At 39.6% G+C, this 13551-nt stretch overlaps 1 protein-coding gene across 3 annotated transcripts in view; it reads left to right on the top strand.

Moving 5' to 3' along the window:
- MAST2 (microtubule associated serine/threonine kinase 2) overlaps positions 1 to 13551 on the top strand; it is a 217493-nt gene that overhangs the window by 139807 nt on the left and 64135 nt on the right. For 2 of the 3 annotated variants that reach the window (XM_066626696.1, XM_066626694.1), the window contains exons 7-10: positions 4406 to 4426; positions 8281 to 8359; positions 9367 to 9521; positions 13392 to 13467. In XM_066626696.1, the coding sequence (XP_066482793.1) occupies positions 4406 to 4426; positions 8281 to 8359; positions 9367 to 9521; positions 13392 to 13467 (331 nt within the window). The remainder of the gene's footprint in view (positions 1 to 4405; positions 4427 to 8280; positions 8360 to 9366; positions 9522 to 13391; positions 13468 to 13551) is intronic. The other variant, XM_066626695.1, reaches the window with a different exon arrangement.

Below are 13551 nucleotides of genomic sequence, written 5' to 3'. Positions count from 1 at the left end.
GCTGAGCAGCTGAGAGCAGCTGATGGTGTTGCTGGAAGAAGCCAAGGGCCAAATAAAGAGCTTCCACTGACTGCATCCAGCCCCTGTTTGACACCCCTGGATTAGAGTTTTAAGCATGCTAAATGAAGAATAAGGCTTGCTACTATCTTTGGGGAAATTAGGAGTTCAAAACAATTGCTTGCAGATGTTTTTGATTACAGTCATTATTCATGGTATCATTTTGATTGCTTGAAACTCCTAGATGAAAAATCACAGCAAAGACCTCTTAATTTATGAATTAAGAGGCCTAGTTTCTGGTAGAGCTGAACTCTCCCCATGTGGGCAAAAAAATTTCCTCTTCTTAGGCATGCTGGATTTTGCACAAGGCAGGAGCTATGTTGCTTGAAGAAACAGTGCTTATTCCCAATCTTCCTTAGTCTGAAGCAGTCACAGCATGTTCCCTTTGTCTGTAAAACTCTCTGGGCTGGCCCCCTGACCAACCTTGGTGGCTGCATAGCAATTTTAGTCTCTGTGCTGTGTCTCTCCAAAAAGGCACATATCCCATCTCGGAGGTGGGGTGGTATTGGCTAATACAAGAAAAAAAAAGGGGGGGGGGAAATCAAGCAGACTTGGAAAATGGCTTAGGCATCAACATTGACCAGATGTGGCTCTTAACAAAAATTCAAACAGGCAATTACAGAAATGCTTTAAGGCAGGGCGTCCTAAACTGCAGCCTGCGTGCCAGTTCAGATGCCCTGCCTTTTCCACATGAACTGTTCCATGGGGGAAGGCTGCCACTGTCGCCGCTGGTTCCCCCCCCTTCCATTTTTGCTCCACCCCACTGCTTCTATGTTCTGTTGTCCCAGTGGGCTCTGCATCAGAATTTCCTGGCAGACATGGCAGGATGGAGTGAACATTGGGGGAAGATTGGCAGTGGCAATGGCAGCCTCCCCAGTGGAACTGGTAAGCTCTGGTTGCGCTGGGGAGGCTGTTTGCAGTGCACAATGATCTTCAGTTTGGAGACCGCTGCTTTAAGGCAAAATAATGTCTGAGATCACTGGTCTCTAACTATGCTTAAGAGTTATGTTTTCTGGGCATTGTTACACTTCTGTGATGTCCCACTAATATGGACGAAACTGACCAGGCACAGATTCAATTGAAAGAGCAGTTCAAAACATGCAGATATTCTTTAGCTTGATGTTGTGAAACTTAAGTTCATGTTATAGGTTCATCTGATTGATTGGTTTACAACCACCTGGGCATACCAATCTACCCTCTGACCTGAACTGCTGGACTTGGATACCTAGTTTGTTGGTACATGCTGATCCTGGTGGGCAGGGTAACCAGATGTCATAACTGGAAGAGAGGATAAGACATCTAAAATGTAGGACATTCCAGAGAAATGTAGGACACGACAAAATAAAACCTAAAAACATTTATATATTTATTTCATGTGTTTAATTTAAACACTTCATTACTTATTATTAAATTTAAAACTGTATTAGTAATTTTTAAAACCACAATAAAAAACAAAAAAAGCACAAACCAACATAACCAAACTAAACAACCAAAATAATGCAGTGACAACTTTCCAGAATCATGGCACTACTAGGCCCTGCAGAATTGATAACAGAGGAAGATACTCTGATTTACAAGCCCCTTTACACACCTTCCTGTAATGTGCGAACACTTTCCTCTCTTCCTCACAACAATATAAAACAAGACACCAAGTCTGCTTCATTTCTAGAAGCCAAAAACATACCATGTATTTGAGAGAGGAGTGGGATTATCTGCTATCCAATTTTAGGGGGCCGAATGGGAGCAGTACTTGCTGTATCAGGTTCCATAGAGTCTTGACTGATTAACATAAGAACAGCCCCACTGGATCAGGCCATAGGCCCATCAAGTCCAGCTTCCTGTATCTCACAGCAGCCCACCAAATGCCCCAGATAATGCACACCAGATAACAAGAGACCTGCATCCTGGTGCCCTCCCTTGCATCTGGCATTCTGACATAGCCCATTTCTAAAATCAGGAGGTTGCACATACACTTCATGGTTTGTAACCCATAATGGATTTTTCCTCCAGAAACTTGTCCAATCCCCTTTTAAAGGCATCCTGGCCAGATGCCGTCACCACATCCTGCGGCAAGGAGTTCCACAGACCAACCACACGCTAAACAAAGAAATATTTTCTTTTGTCTGTCCTAACCCTCCAACACTCAATTTTAGTGGATGTCCCCTGGTTCTGGTGTTATGTGAGAGTGTAAAGAGCATCTCTCTATCCACTTTATCCTTCCCATGCATAATTTTGTATTTCTCAATCATGTCCCTCCTCAGGCATCTCTTTTCTAGGCTAAAGAGGCCCAAATGCCGTAGCGTTTCCTCATAAGGAAGGTGCCCCAGCCCAGCAATCATCTTAGTTGCCCTCTTTTGCACTTTTTCTATTTCCACTATGTCCTTTTTGAGATGCGGCAACCAGAACAGGACACAATACTCCAGGTGTGGCCTTACCGTCGATTTGTACAACAGCACTGTAATATTAGCCTTTTTGTTCTCAGTACCTTTTCTAATGATCCCAAGTATAGAATTGGCCTTCTTTACTGCTGCCACACATTGGGTCGACACTTACATCGACTTGTCCACCACCACCCCAAGATCTCTCTCCTGATCTGTCACAGACAGCTCAGAACCCATTAGCCTATATTTGAAGTTTTGATTTTTTGCCCCAATGTGCATGACTTTACACTTACTTACATTGAAGTGCATCTGCCATTTTGCTGCCCATTCTGCCAGTAATTTGTAATTACTCTGTAATTACAAATCTGCCCCCTGTTAAATGCGGCTGCTCTCTCTCCCCTTCACCCCTGCAACAAGCATCAGATCAAATTTCAAAGGAGCCCCCCCACAGGACCCTGCTTCCACTCACCCAAAACACACATGCATGCACTCTCTCCCTCCCCCAACCCTGCAGCATGAAGTTCCAAGGGAGCCCTCACTGCCAGACCCTGTCTCCACCCTCCCACCCACCCTCCAATCCCTGCCAGAAGCACCAAGCCCTCTTCCTTCTGCACACAGAAAAATGTAGCAAAAAGGGCTTCAACACATCCCCAAACTGACTCCAGACAACAGTCTCTGAGGACCTTGCACCAGGCATGCTTGCTGCCACTCAGCTCAGCTGGTGCCTCTCCTGTGTCATGTGAGAGGTTCCTCTCCCATGTCATGTGACTATGAGGGGATTGCTAGGATTGGCTCTAAACTGGGTTACTAGGAAACAGGAGCCTGAGCTGATTAGAGGATGCTGCCTTCTGGGCAGGGCTGAGCTGTCAAGGGAAAAGAAGCCTAAAAAAGAGGACATTCAAGTCTTTTTGGTGGACACCCGGACAAGAGGCTGAAAAAGAGGACATGTCCAGCAATTTTTGGATGATTGATCAGTCTGCTGGTGGGTGATCTGATTAGGGGTTTTTGGGTTTGGTGGACTATTATTATGAAGACAAGTGTTCTATAAACTACCTGTCTGCTTACCCATGATATTTTTTTTGCAGTGGCACTAATTTCAAAGTGTTGTAGTAGATGGGGAAAAAGAAAGGTGCAAGGGGAACTCAGTCATCATCACCTGTAACAGAAACCATAGTCCTTTTAGAGTACCCATCTCTTCCTTCCCGATACCAGGTATTATCAGCACACTGGTGGCACCCAACTTCAGCAGTTTCATGTTTATGTTAAATAACATGTGGGAACAGTATTGAACCCTGTAGCACCTCACCCACCAAGGGTCAGGGTGCCAAAGAGGTGTCCCCCAATACCACCATTTGGGCTAACCAAAAAGGAGCAGAACCTTCACAAAAAGGTGTCCCCAACCCTGAGCTCAGCAAACTGTACCAGATGGACACCATGATTAATAGTGTCAAAAGCTGCTGATAGGTCCCAAAGAACTAGCAGAGATGGCAGTTCTCCCATCTAGCCCTTGGTGTCGGTTATCCACCAAGGCAATCAAAGCTATCTCTGTCCCAAAGCCTGGGATGAAGCCAAATTGGAAGGGATTCAGATAATCAGTTTCCTTCGGGAGCTGGGATACCACCACCTGCTTGAGCACCTTGCGCAAAAATAGGGCATTTGAGATGGGCCATTCTGGTTTGCTACAAAAGTGTTGTTCCTCTTTTCTCAAGTTTCATTGTGTTTTGAATGGCAGTTATTTTATTGCCAAACTGAGCACTTCTTGAAACTGAGAATAAGATGGGCAGTCCTCAAAACCATGCATTTCATAGCTTCAGAATTATTACAATGCAGATAAATGCAGCATAGTTTTCAAATCACAAAGTTTTGCTTCATGAGGGGTGAAGAATACAGTATATGTCTGTTGAGCAATATCATGTTTATTACTTTTGCTGCCAAACTTTATCACTGGTACTGTTTCTTTTATATAGCCATGGACACAGGGCAGACAGGTAATAGTACTATATAAGTATTTATGTTGAATGCAGATGGAATGCTTTTGCATGTCTTTGTAGTATGCTACACTCCCAGTGAACTTTTGCGCTGTCACAACCCCATATAGGCATTATATGTTGTCCATGCAAATCAGGATATTTGCCTTTTAGTATTTAGTAAGCTTTAAATTTAATTTTTTCTTCTTCTTCTACACATTAAACTTATTAAAATTGATCTAGTCCCACTGTGTGGTGGTGGTATGTTACCACAAATTGACTTTTAAAAGAGAGACCACAGTGGTGGAAATGGGCATCAAAATGTACTGTCAACTAATGTTTCAGTAAAAGCAAGTCCTTGCAATTAGTACACTAAAATGAAACAGATTAAAGAAGCTACCAGTGGGAAATAAATCATTAAAGGAACTGAACCTGCTTTCTACAGTAGAAAGTGTTTGATTGTCTTAGCTTTTAATCTGAATGTCCTGCCAGCCAATATAGATATTCTGTGAGGCTAATGTGGAGGCCTGCTGGAAGAACTGTGAAATTCTAGTTACGGGCAAGCTCAGAGGAATGGTTGGAAATGTGGTGACAGAGAGTCAATAATTATGCAAGGCTGCTACATGTTTTTGGTGTTTTTGACTTGGAGCTTTCCAAAAATAATAAAAATCATTGGCCCCCAACGTGATACCAATCAGTTTCCCAACTCTTGAACATGTACCAGCAGTATAGTAATTGTAAATAGATAAATGCCATTCCAAAAAGAGCTTTACGCATGATATATTTAATTTTGCACTGGATTTTCCTCAATTGGAATATTGTGTCCAGTATTTGCTACTGCTTAAAGATGCTATTATTGTTTTTCCTGAATCCTTGAACTTCCATTTCAATTTCAAGTTCACTGCATTTTAATAGTAGACATAAGCAGGAGAAAAAGTTCAAGGGTCAGGAACAACAGTGTTACAAACCTTTAATAGCTGCATTTAAGCATTTGTAAAGCCTGCTTAAAACACACCCTTGCATGGCAACAGGATCTATATGGGCAGGAGGTTTGGTCTAGAGGGTAGAGCCTCCGTCTGCCTGAAGATAACATCCACAAGGTCGCCAGTTCGAGGCCACCAGCACCGTGCGACCTTGGAGCAGCTGACAAGCTGAAGCCAAGCAATTCCATCTGCTCTGAGCATGGTAGATGGAGGCCAGAATGTGAAGCCAGATCGGAATGAAACACCTTGAATGTAGTCGTTCTTGAAAGAAAGAACCTTCTTTGAAATTGTAAAAATCCCTATTTAATAAGGGATTTAATAAAGCCTGCCTATGTAAACTGCCTTGAATAAAGTCTTGAATAAAGACCAAGAAAGGCGGTATATAAATACCTGTTATTATTATTTATTATTATTATTATATAGTACATATAGGAAGTTGTCTCCACTGTACAATGTCTTCACATTATATCTAAGAACATAATGTTTTCGTGTGGCATTGAGAAACTGTCTAGCGGAGACAAATTTATGTGGGTAAATTGGGGAAAATGGTCTTCCCTACGAAACAGTCACCACACAGAAGCAGTTTAAATCTCTCTCATGAGGAACCTGTATTATATGTTGAAAGTGACTCTTAGGTTTAGGGAGTCCTCCCATGGCACTTGATTATCATACTGGGTAGAAGTAGATAATGTATCAATTTTGGACAGGTCCTCTGCATCTGTCATTTTGTAATGTGTCACTGCCAAGAAGCAGCGACTATTCTGCAAAAGGGCTGAAATATTTTTAAATGTGTCATTCATAGAAAATGGACCTATATTTTATCATTTTGCAAGTTCAATCTAATCTTAGTAAAATTCTAATGTGATTTGCTTTAGCCAAGTGTTCATGTGCAGTAAATTCAACATTTTAGAGGTAATATCCAATGAAAAATAGTTGTGACATTTGAAATCCTTGTATTGAAAAGGTGTCTAAATGGGGATTTAATTGCAGCAAGCATTCTGTAACTGCTACTTAAATATTTGATCTTGTGCATGGTGCATGAAGAGCTTATTTATTAAGTGCTTATGCTTTTTACCTTTCACTGTATTAAGGAATAAGGTAGGTTTGGCATTTGTCTTCCTGAATCCTGTAGATAGAATGGGCACTGTTCCTCATTAAGTTATACTCCTGATATAGTGAACCCTTGATTGAACAGACTAATGGAGGAAAGGGTGTCACTTTAATGCCAAAACCCTGTTCAGTCTGAATGCTTTTATAACAATGACCAAAGCCTATGATTAGTTTTTAAGATGCAGACAGTGTCTGTTAATTGTTGAGGTCTGTTAATTTGGGGTCCATTGGGGTTCACCATGATTGTTTTACCAAAAGTCTGGCACAAAATCTGTTCAGCAAAGGCTTGGTTTATATCACTCTCAGAATGTTAAAGGAATATTCCAGCCTATCACTTCTGAGAAAGCAATCACGACATTACCAGCACATTCAAGCAAAAGATCCGAAATCTCCAAAAACGACATACATTGCTACTTTCATTGTCTGCCCATCCACTTCTTCAAATATTTAATACAGTCTTATCTTGACAATCATTTTTTTCCTGTGGCAGAGGACTTTATTCTATTGCTTCAACTACATGCATATATGTGCATAAGTATGTCATAATTTTCCATGTCCAGAAATTTAAACTAACAAAAGCAATTCTCACTGACAGAGTTGAGGAACTGAATCTGTGACCTGTTTATGTTGTACTGTGTAGAAGAATTTGAAGAACTTAATTCAGGTTACATTGTATCTGCACATGAATTTTTTTTGGCACTATAGTATTTACTTAAAAGAGTGGGAAATGTACAACAAAGCTACCAATGCCTTCTATGATGATGGGTGGGACGAACAGTGTGCTGACACTTAAATTGGGTTACACAGACTGTACAATTTGTACTGGTCTCTCAGTAAATCATGTCTGCAGTACAGGTGGGCAAGGATCAAAAAAATCTGAAGACCCAAGTATAAGTAGACTGCACACAACTCAGATGTATGTTAGAAATTTATGGAATCATAGCTGTTCAATAGCGTTAATTTACATTATGTATACAGCATCAAGTAGCTAAAGAACAAGAAAACTATTTTGAGTTTGAGATCGAAAACATTTTATCAATACTAGATTCTTTTGTGGAGCAACTTTTAGGGAAAAATCTCTTAGATCTTAGTCTTCTTTTACTCCTAAATCACCTGCAACTAACACATAGGTTATAAAACAATAGTTTTATTTTAAATTAAATTATAAATTCTTGATGTGTTTGCTCCACATGGAAAAGTTGCATTTTTAATTAATAGTTTGTCTCTAAAAGTATTAGATTCAGTAAATCATAGAACAACCTTTGAAAGGTGTGTGAAATCACTGACATCACTATGATTTCAGTTTTCTTGAATTAATCACAATTTTGCAATAGGTTTCTTGCCTAATGAACTGTTGAGTTTTAAGGAACTAAGTCATAATTTGTGGCATCCATAGTAATATCTGTTCATCTGAGAACAGGGGTAAACATGTGACTTTCATTAAGATTGATTTTGAAAGTGTATTAAAGTAAAACATAGAACCAAAAAGCCCTGTAAATTTATCATGTATTTCTTTTCAGTGTTGTGGGTAACTGTGCTTACACCATGAACCAGCAACTGGCAACATACAGGGTGGATTCTCAAATACATAATTTTAACTGCCACTGCTTGATAGCCCATCAGAATTCATTTGGGGGAGGAAGGAGAAGAGAAATGGGCAATGTCTTAAGCAAAAACATTGGCCATTAATTACTGCATATGGGTTATTGGAGCAAAATAATTCTGTTACTTACATAAGCTTCCCAAAATGTGAATCTAATATTACTTGCATCTTTTCTTTAGGACAGATGGGCGCCGTTGGTCCCTGGCTTCCCTCCCTTCATCTGGATATGGCACAAACACTCCCAGTTCAACAGTTTCAGTAAGTCTGTTTTCATCATTACTTACGAAGCATTACTAAATTACATTTCCTTCTGTCCTATTTAAATTCTAGTCATTAGTTCATAAAGCTGATGTTGTATTAAATTGATTCATTTTTTCCCTAACATGAATACAACTTGTCAATTTGGCAGTCGCCATTTGTGTACATTTTCTTCTGTAGCAGTCTTCAGAACCCTTTCAGATTCCTAGTATAAACCATTATTTCAGTTATTAGTTGTACTGAAGGCTCATTCTTCATCTTTTATTATAAATCCTTTAAAAAGCATTAACAAAAGAACATTGTGTGTTCTTGTTAATATGCTGAGTGCTGGTTTGCACATTCATTATATATTTCTTGATCTCTTATAACTTGTGTGGTGCTGTCCTTTTTTGAAAAGCATTATAAGGCTCAACATGGGTCTGGGGGACCCAGAGCCAGATCTGTGGGTAAACAGGCTCAACCTGTAACGTTGTCACTCCTAAATTCTTTATACAGTTGGCCCTCCATATCCATGGGTTCAGTACCCTTGAATACCAGTGAGTTCTGAACCTGTGGGGTGCGGCACCTGTAATCCTCCAAACCTGACTAGGTCCAGAGGCCCTTTGAGGGCCTCCAGAGTGCTGACAACTATGATTCCCAGTTTGCAGGCAAAAACTATCAGTTGTGGTTTTCGGACATTTAAGGGTCAGCCTCAGATGCGCCTCTGCACCAAACCAGAGCACAGCTATGGCCAGGTTTGTAGGGCTTGGGCCCTCCCCCCAACCCACAAATTGCATTATCCATGGATTTCCTTATCCTCAAGCGTTCCTGGAATGGAACCCATAGATAATGAGAGCTGCCCTATATTTAATGCGTCATATATATTACTTCTCACTAGCTAAATTAGCCAAGGTATGCTAGTGTTTGATAATCATGTTTCTTTCCTTCTGAAATAAAAAGCAAAAGAGTGTGCACACACAAGTCCTGTGCTTCTTCTGATGTGTTTCTTGTATGTATTTTGTTCTAAGTCATCATGCTCATCTCAAGAGAAGCTGCATCAACTGCCCTTTCAACCAACAGCAGATGAACTTCACTTCCTGACAAAACACTTCAGTACAGAGAGCATAACTGATGAGGAAGGACGGCATTCTCCAGCTATGCGTCCTCGATCTCGCAGCCTCAGGTAAACTTTACAAACTACTTCTGGCATGCAAGTTCTGTTTCATTTGACTCATTTTCTACTGCATGCTCATGAGAATAACTATTTCATTCTGTTCCATCTTTTAGCAGCTTCCATCCTACAACAGCTAAAGCAGTACTTTATGTGAACCCATTACTGCTGAGCTGCCCCGCTGTAGAATCTTTCCATGCCTTCAGTTTTGAAAGCCCCTATTGTGTCTCTTTGCTGCTAAGACGTGGCTAGGGCTGTATTGATGTAGTACACCTATAAAAGTTTATTATATTGGGCAAGGCCTTTTTCACCTTCAGAATGCTGTCTATGACTAGGGCTGCAATCTTATATGTACTTAATTGGGAATAAGTTCCATTGAACTCAGTGGGACTTACTTCTACATAAACATGCATAGGATTGCACTGTAAATACCACTTTAACCCAGTACTGGGTGACTAAAATTTCTTTTGCCCACTCCCCCATTCCTTTGTAAACTGATTGTAAACACTTGCTTGATGCTTTCCTTCTCAGCTAGAAGGGGAAGAGAAGCTTACTCTTTGTTCATTTGGGAAACCTGCACAGAAGATGAGTCTGCTGCAAACAACCTGAGAAAAGTTAGTGATGGCAAGAATAATCTTGTTGGCTCTTGAGCAGATGGAGGACACCAGCAGCTGAAGGGGATGGGGCAGAAATAGACTGTTGAGATTTATCATGTGAGACCTTCATTGTAGTTCGTGCTCAGTTATAGAATACTCATGGGCCTGCCTTACACAAGCCATTTCCTCTCTGCAGATCCTAATGGGATTGTTATGAGGATAAAAGGAATTAAGAGGTACTTGGAAGAAATTTGAAGTACACTGAAAAGTACTATAGAACTCAATATTAATTTGGAAATAATGTTTACATAGACCAGAAATTTACCAGTTAATCAGAGATGATTTTTAAAAATAAATGTTTTAGCCCAATCTCGTCTGATCTTAGAAGCTAAGCAGGGTCAGGCCTGGTTAGTACTTGGATGGGAGACCGCCTGGGAATACTGGGTGCTGTAGGCTTATACCATAGTCTTTCGAGACTGAAGGTTGCCAACCAGTTCAAATAATGAAGGAAAATTATACCTCTATACAATTATAATTGACACACAACTTTGCAACCTTAAAGACTTTACAGCACCAGCCAATATGTAGTATTTATGCTACCTCTACCAATCATATCTGTAGGACACATGCTACAGTAAATAAGGGGGGAAATTTCATCCTCTAAATCTGGATCTATCCTGGAACAGCAGGATGAACTTCACTTCCTTTGTTACCTTGCTGTAACAGTACATAATTGGGCAAGAAATATCAGTCTTCCAGCTTACTTGAAAGATTAATGCCACTTGTAAACAAAAATCGATTAATTCAAATAATGCTGATATTTAAATTTAAATTCAGCAATATAAAAAACCCCTTAAACTCAAGTACAGGTGGAACCTCTGTATCCACTGATTTGACTCACCATTGATAATGAGTCACCACCACCACTTTAAATGCTTTGTAACAAGGGAAAAAAGCACCAAAATCCAATTTACTACCTTTGCGCTGTTAAATAATTATAATTTCATTCCATTCGATACCATTACTCACTCCATCTAGTGGCTGAATAGTGTCTATGTCCAATGCATTCTCGGGCGACAATAGAGGAGCAAGAAACCTGGAAGCGGGTCTTTAAAGCTATTTTTTCCACTGATTTGGTATCCACTGGGGTTTCCGAAACCTGTATTTTGTAAGATTTACACACACATCAAATCTCATCAGCTACACAAGTTCTTGAGGTACATAATTATACAAGCTTTGTTAAATTGCGAGTTTACTGTTTACTGTGCTTCAATATTATGCAAGAAAAGTAATAACATAACTGATATAAAAGAGTAAAGTGAAAAGAAAACTGTGAAATTCAGTAAATAGGTAAGATTTACATTGAAAGGCTTTTTATTAGTCACAATAAAAAGATTTTTAAATCAAATAAATTAACTGAGCAGTATAAAAACAACTTTCTAGTTTTGTTAGAATAATGTTCAGAATAATGTTCAGTGCCCAAGCTGAAAGAGTTAAGACTAATTTCCCAAGTTTACTTCTATATACAAAATGATTTTAAAAGCTTTGGTGAATGGGGGCCATGCTTCTTGAAAGCCCCTACAAGTAGTTACTGTGTGTAAGATGAGTTAGTTACCCTTCCTACCATGTTTATACCAGTTCCCTGCATGTCCGCCAAAACAACTTGGCTACGAGGTGGATTGGCATCACCAAGAAGTCTGGCTTAGCCTGTGTAAAAGGACAGATGAGCTCAACAGGGCACTGGCTGTTTTCTGTTGGGTCACTAGTCAAGTAACCTTACTATGGCCAGGGAAGGGTGGGGTGGGCATTAGGTTCCTCACCTCTGGCTTGGTCAATCGGAACAGCAGGGGCCAGACTTAAATGGGGAAGTTGCTTCTGAATGAATATCTTTCTGATCTGTTCTGTGGCTTATAATTAGATACCAATTTGTGGGTAGAATACAAGATTTGGAAAGTAGACCAGACCTAAAACATCTCAAATGTTACTTGTCATAAATTAACCCAACTCTGTACAAAGCTTTAGGTTAATTTTGCTTCCATAGTAGTTGCAGGTACAGAACTGTAGTGACTTATGTATAGTATAATTGTAGTGTAAAAGGGAGGTGGCATTAAATAGCCCATGCATCTAAACCAAAATTGTCATTGTCAGTGTATCAGCTGTGTAGCTAGTGAAATTTTAGTGTGTGGAATATTGGGGGAAAACGTCTTCCTAAGCAATAGACTCTACTTTTAAAAAGCTTAAATTATTTGATCCTTGAATTTTGTGATCCCAGAACAAATGCAGCTCTAATTTGCTGCAGTTAATCAAGCGAGTAAGTACTGTATTTCTGTCTGCATTACCTCATTCTGCCTTCAGGACTACTTAACCATAAAATGAGTCATAGCATAATATACCAGTGTTTGATGATGAAATGCGAAGAAACCATATTATTTGTTATACTCAAGCTATAACATCTGTTATGATTTAAGATGTATGCCCTCAAGCAATAGCATTGTTTCTAAACATTTTACTAAGGAATCAGGATTTTATTTTTGGCCAGACGATCAGATGGCCTGTAACACAGATGTTACATCTGCTAATCTCATGTTCAGTAGTTCCCTTTTGAGAGAATGGTGACTCTCCCTCTAGCTGGAGACATTAAATGAAGCTGTTGGAATTTTCCTGTTGTTAAGAAGCAATTTCTGTGGAAATTCTGTGCTGCAAAACAATTTTGTGATAAATATATGCAGTTTGATTTTGAATATTTATAAACACTTCAGGATGAGTCACAAAACTACTCTTTTGCGAAGGTTTCTACTTGCAAAGGTTTCATGCATGTATCAAACAGATTGCCTGAAGTCACAGTGAAAATTGTTAATTCACAATTAATTGTGAAATACTATTCAGACAACCCATTGGCAATATGCATGTTGCAATGCAAGTTAGGAAACCTTGCCACTGTTCACTCTGTTTAGTTAAGTTTCATCTTAATCACGTTTCAGTTTCAAATGTAACAGTTTGTTACACTGTCGTATATACCCTGGAGATATACTGTGTTATATTGATGATGTGGAAGACTTTTGTTTCTTTTTTTGGAACAACTGAATCAGTTTGGAGAATCCTAAGACTCAATGTGGTAGGTGGTAAAATTACTACTGTTCACCTTTGAGGTAGTCTCTACTATCATTTTCTGTATTTGGTGCCTTTCCATCTTTCCTTCCTTAGTGCAGTTGGTGTATATTGCATAATTTCACTTTACTACCTCTTCCAGTAGAACTAAAATATTGTACTTTTCCCTTTCCCCCAGTCCTGGTCGTTCTCCAGTGTCCTTTGATAGTGAAATAGTAATGATGAACCATGTGTACAAAGAAAGATTTCCAAAGGTAAGAACCTGTATTTTGATCCATCTACATATTAATTCATTTAGCAAACTACTGTGGCAAGTGGGCAAGATAGTGACCATGAAA

This window comes from Tiliqua scincoides, chromosome 4 (assembly GCF_035046505.1).
Source record: "Tiliqua scincoides isolate rTilSci1 chromosome 4, rTilSci1.hap2, whole genome shotgun sequence".
Taxonomy (NCBI): Eukaryota; Metazoa; Chordata; class Lepidosauria; order Squamata; family Scincidae; genus Tiliqua; species Tiliqua scincoides.
The sequence above is the reverse complement of the archived record's forward strand: the minus strand, read 5'-3'. Positions and strand labels throughout refer to the sequence as shown.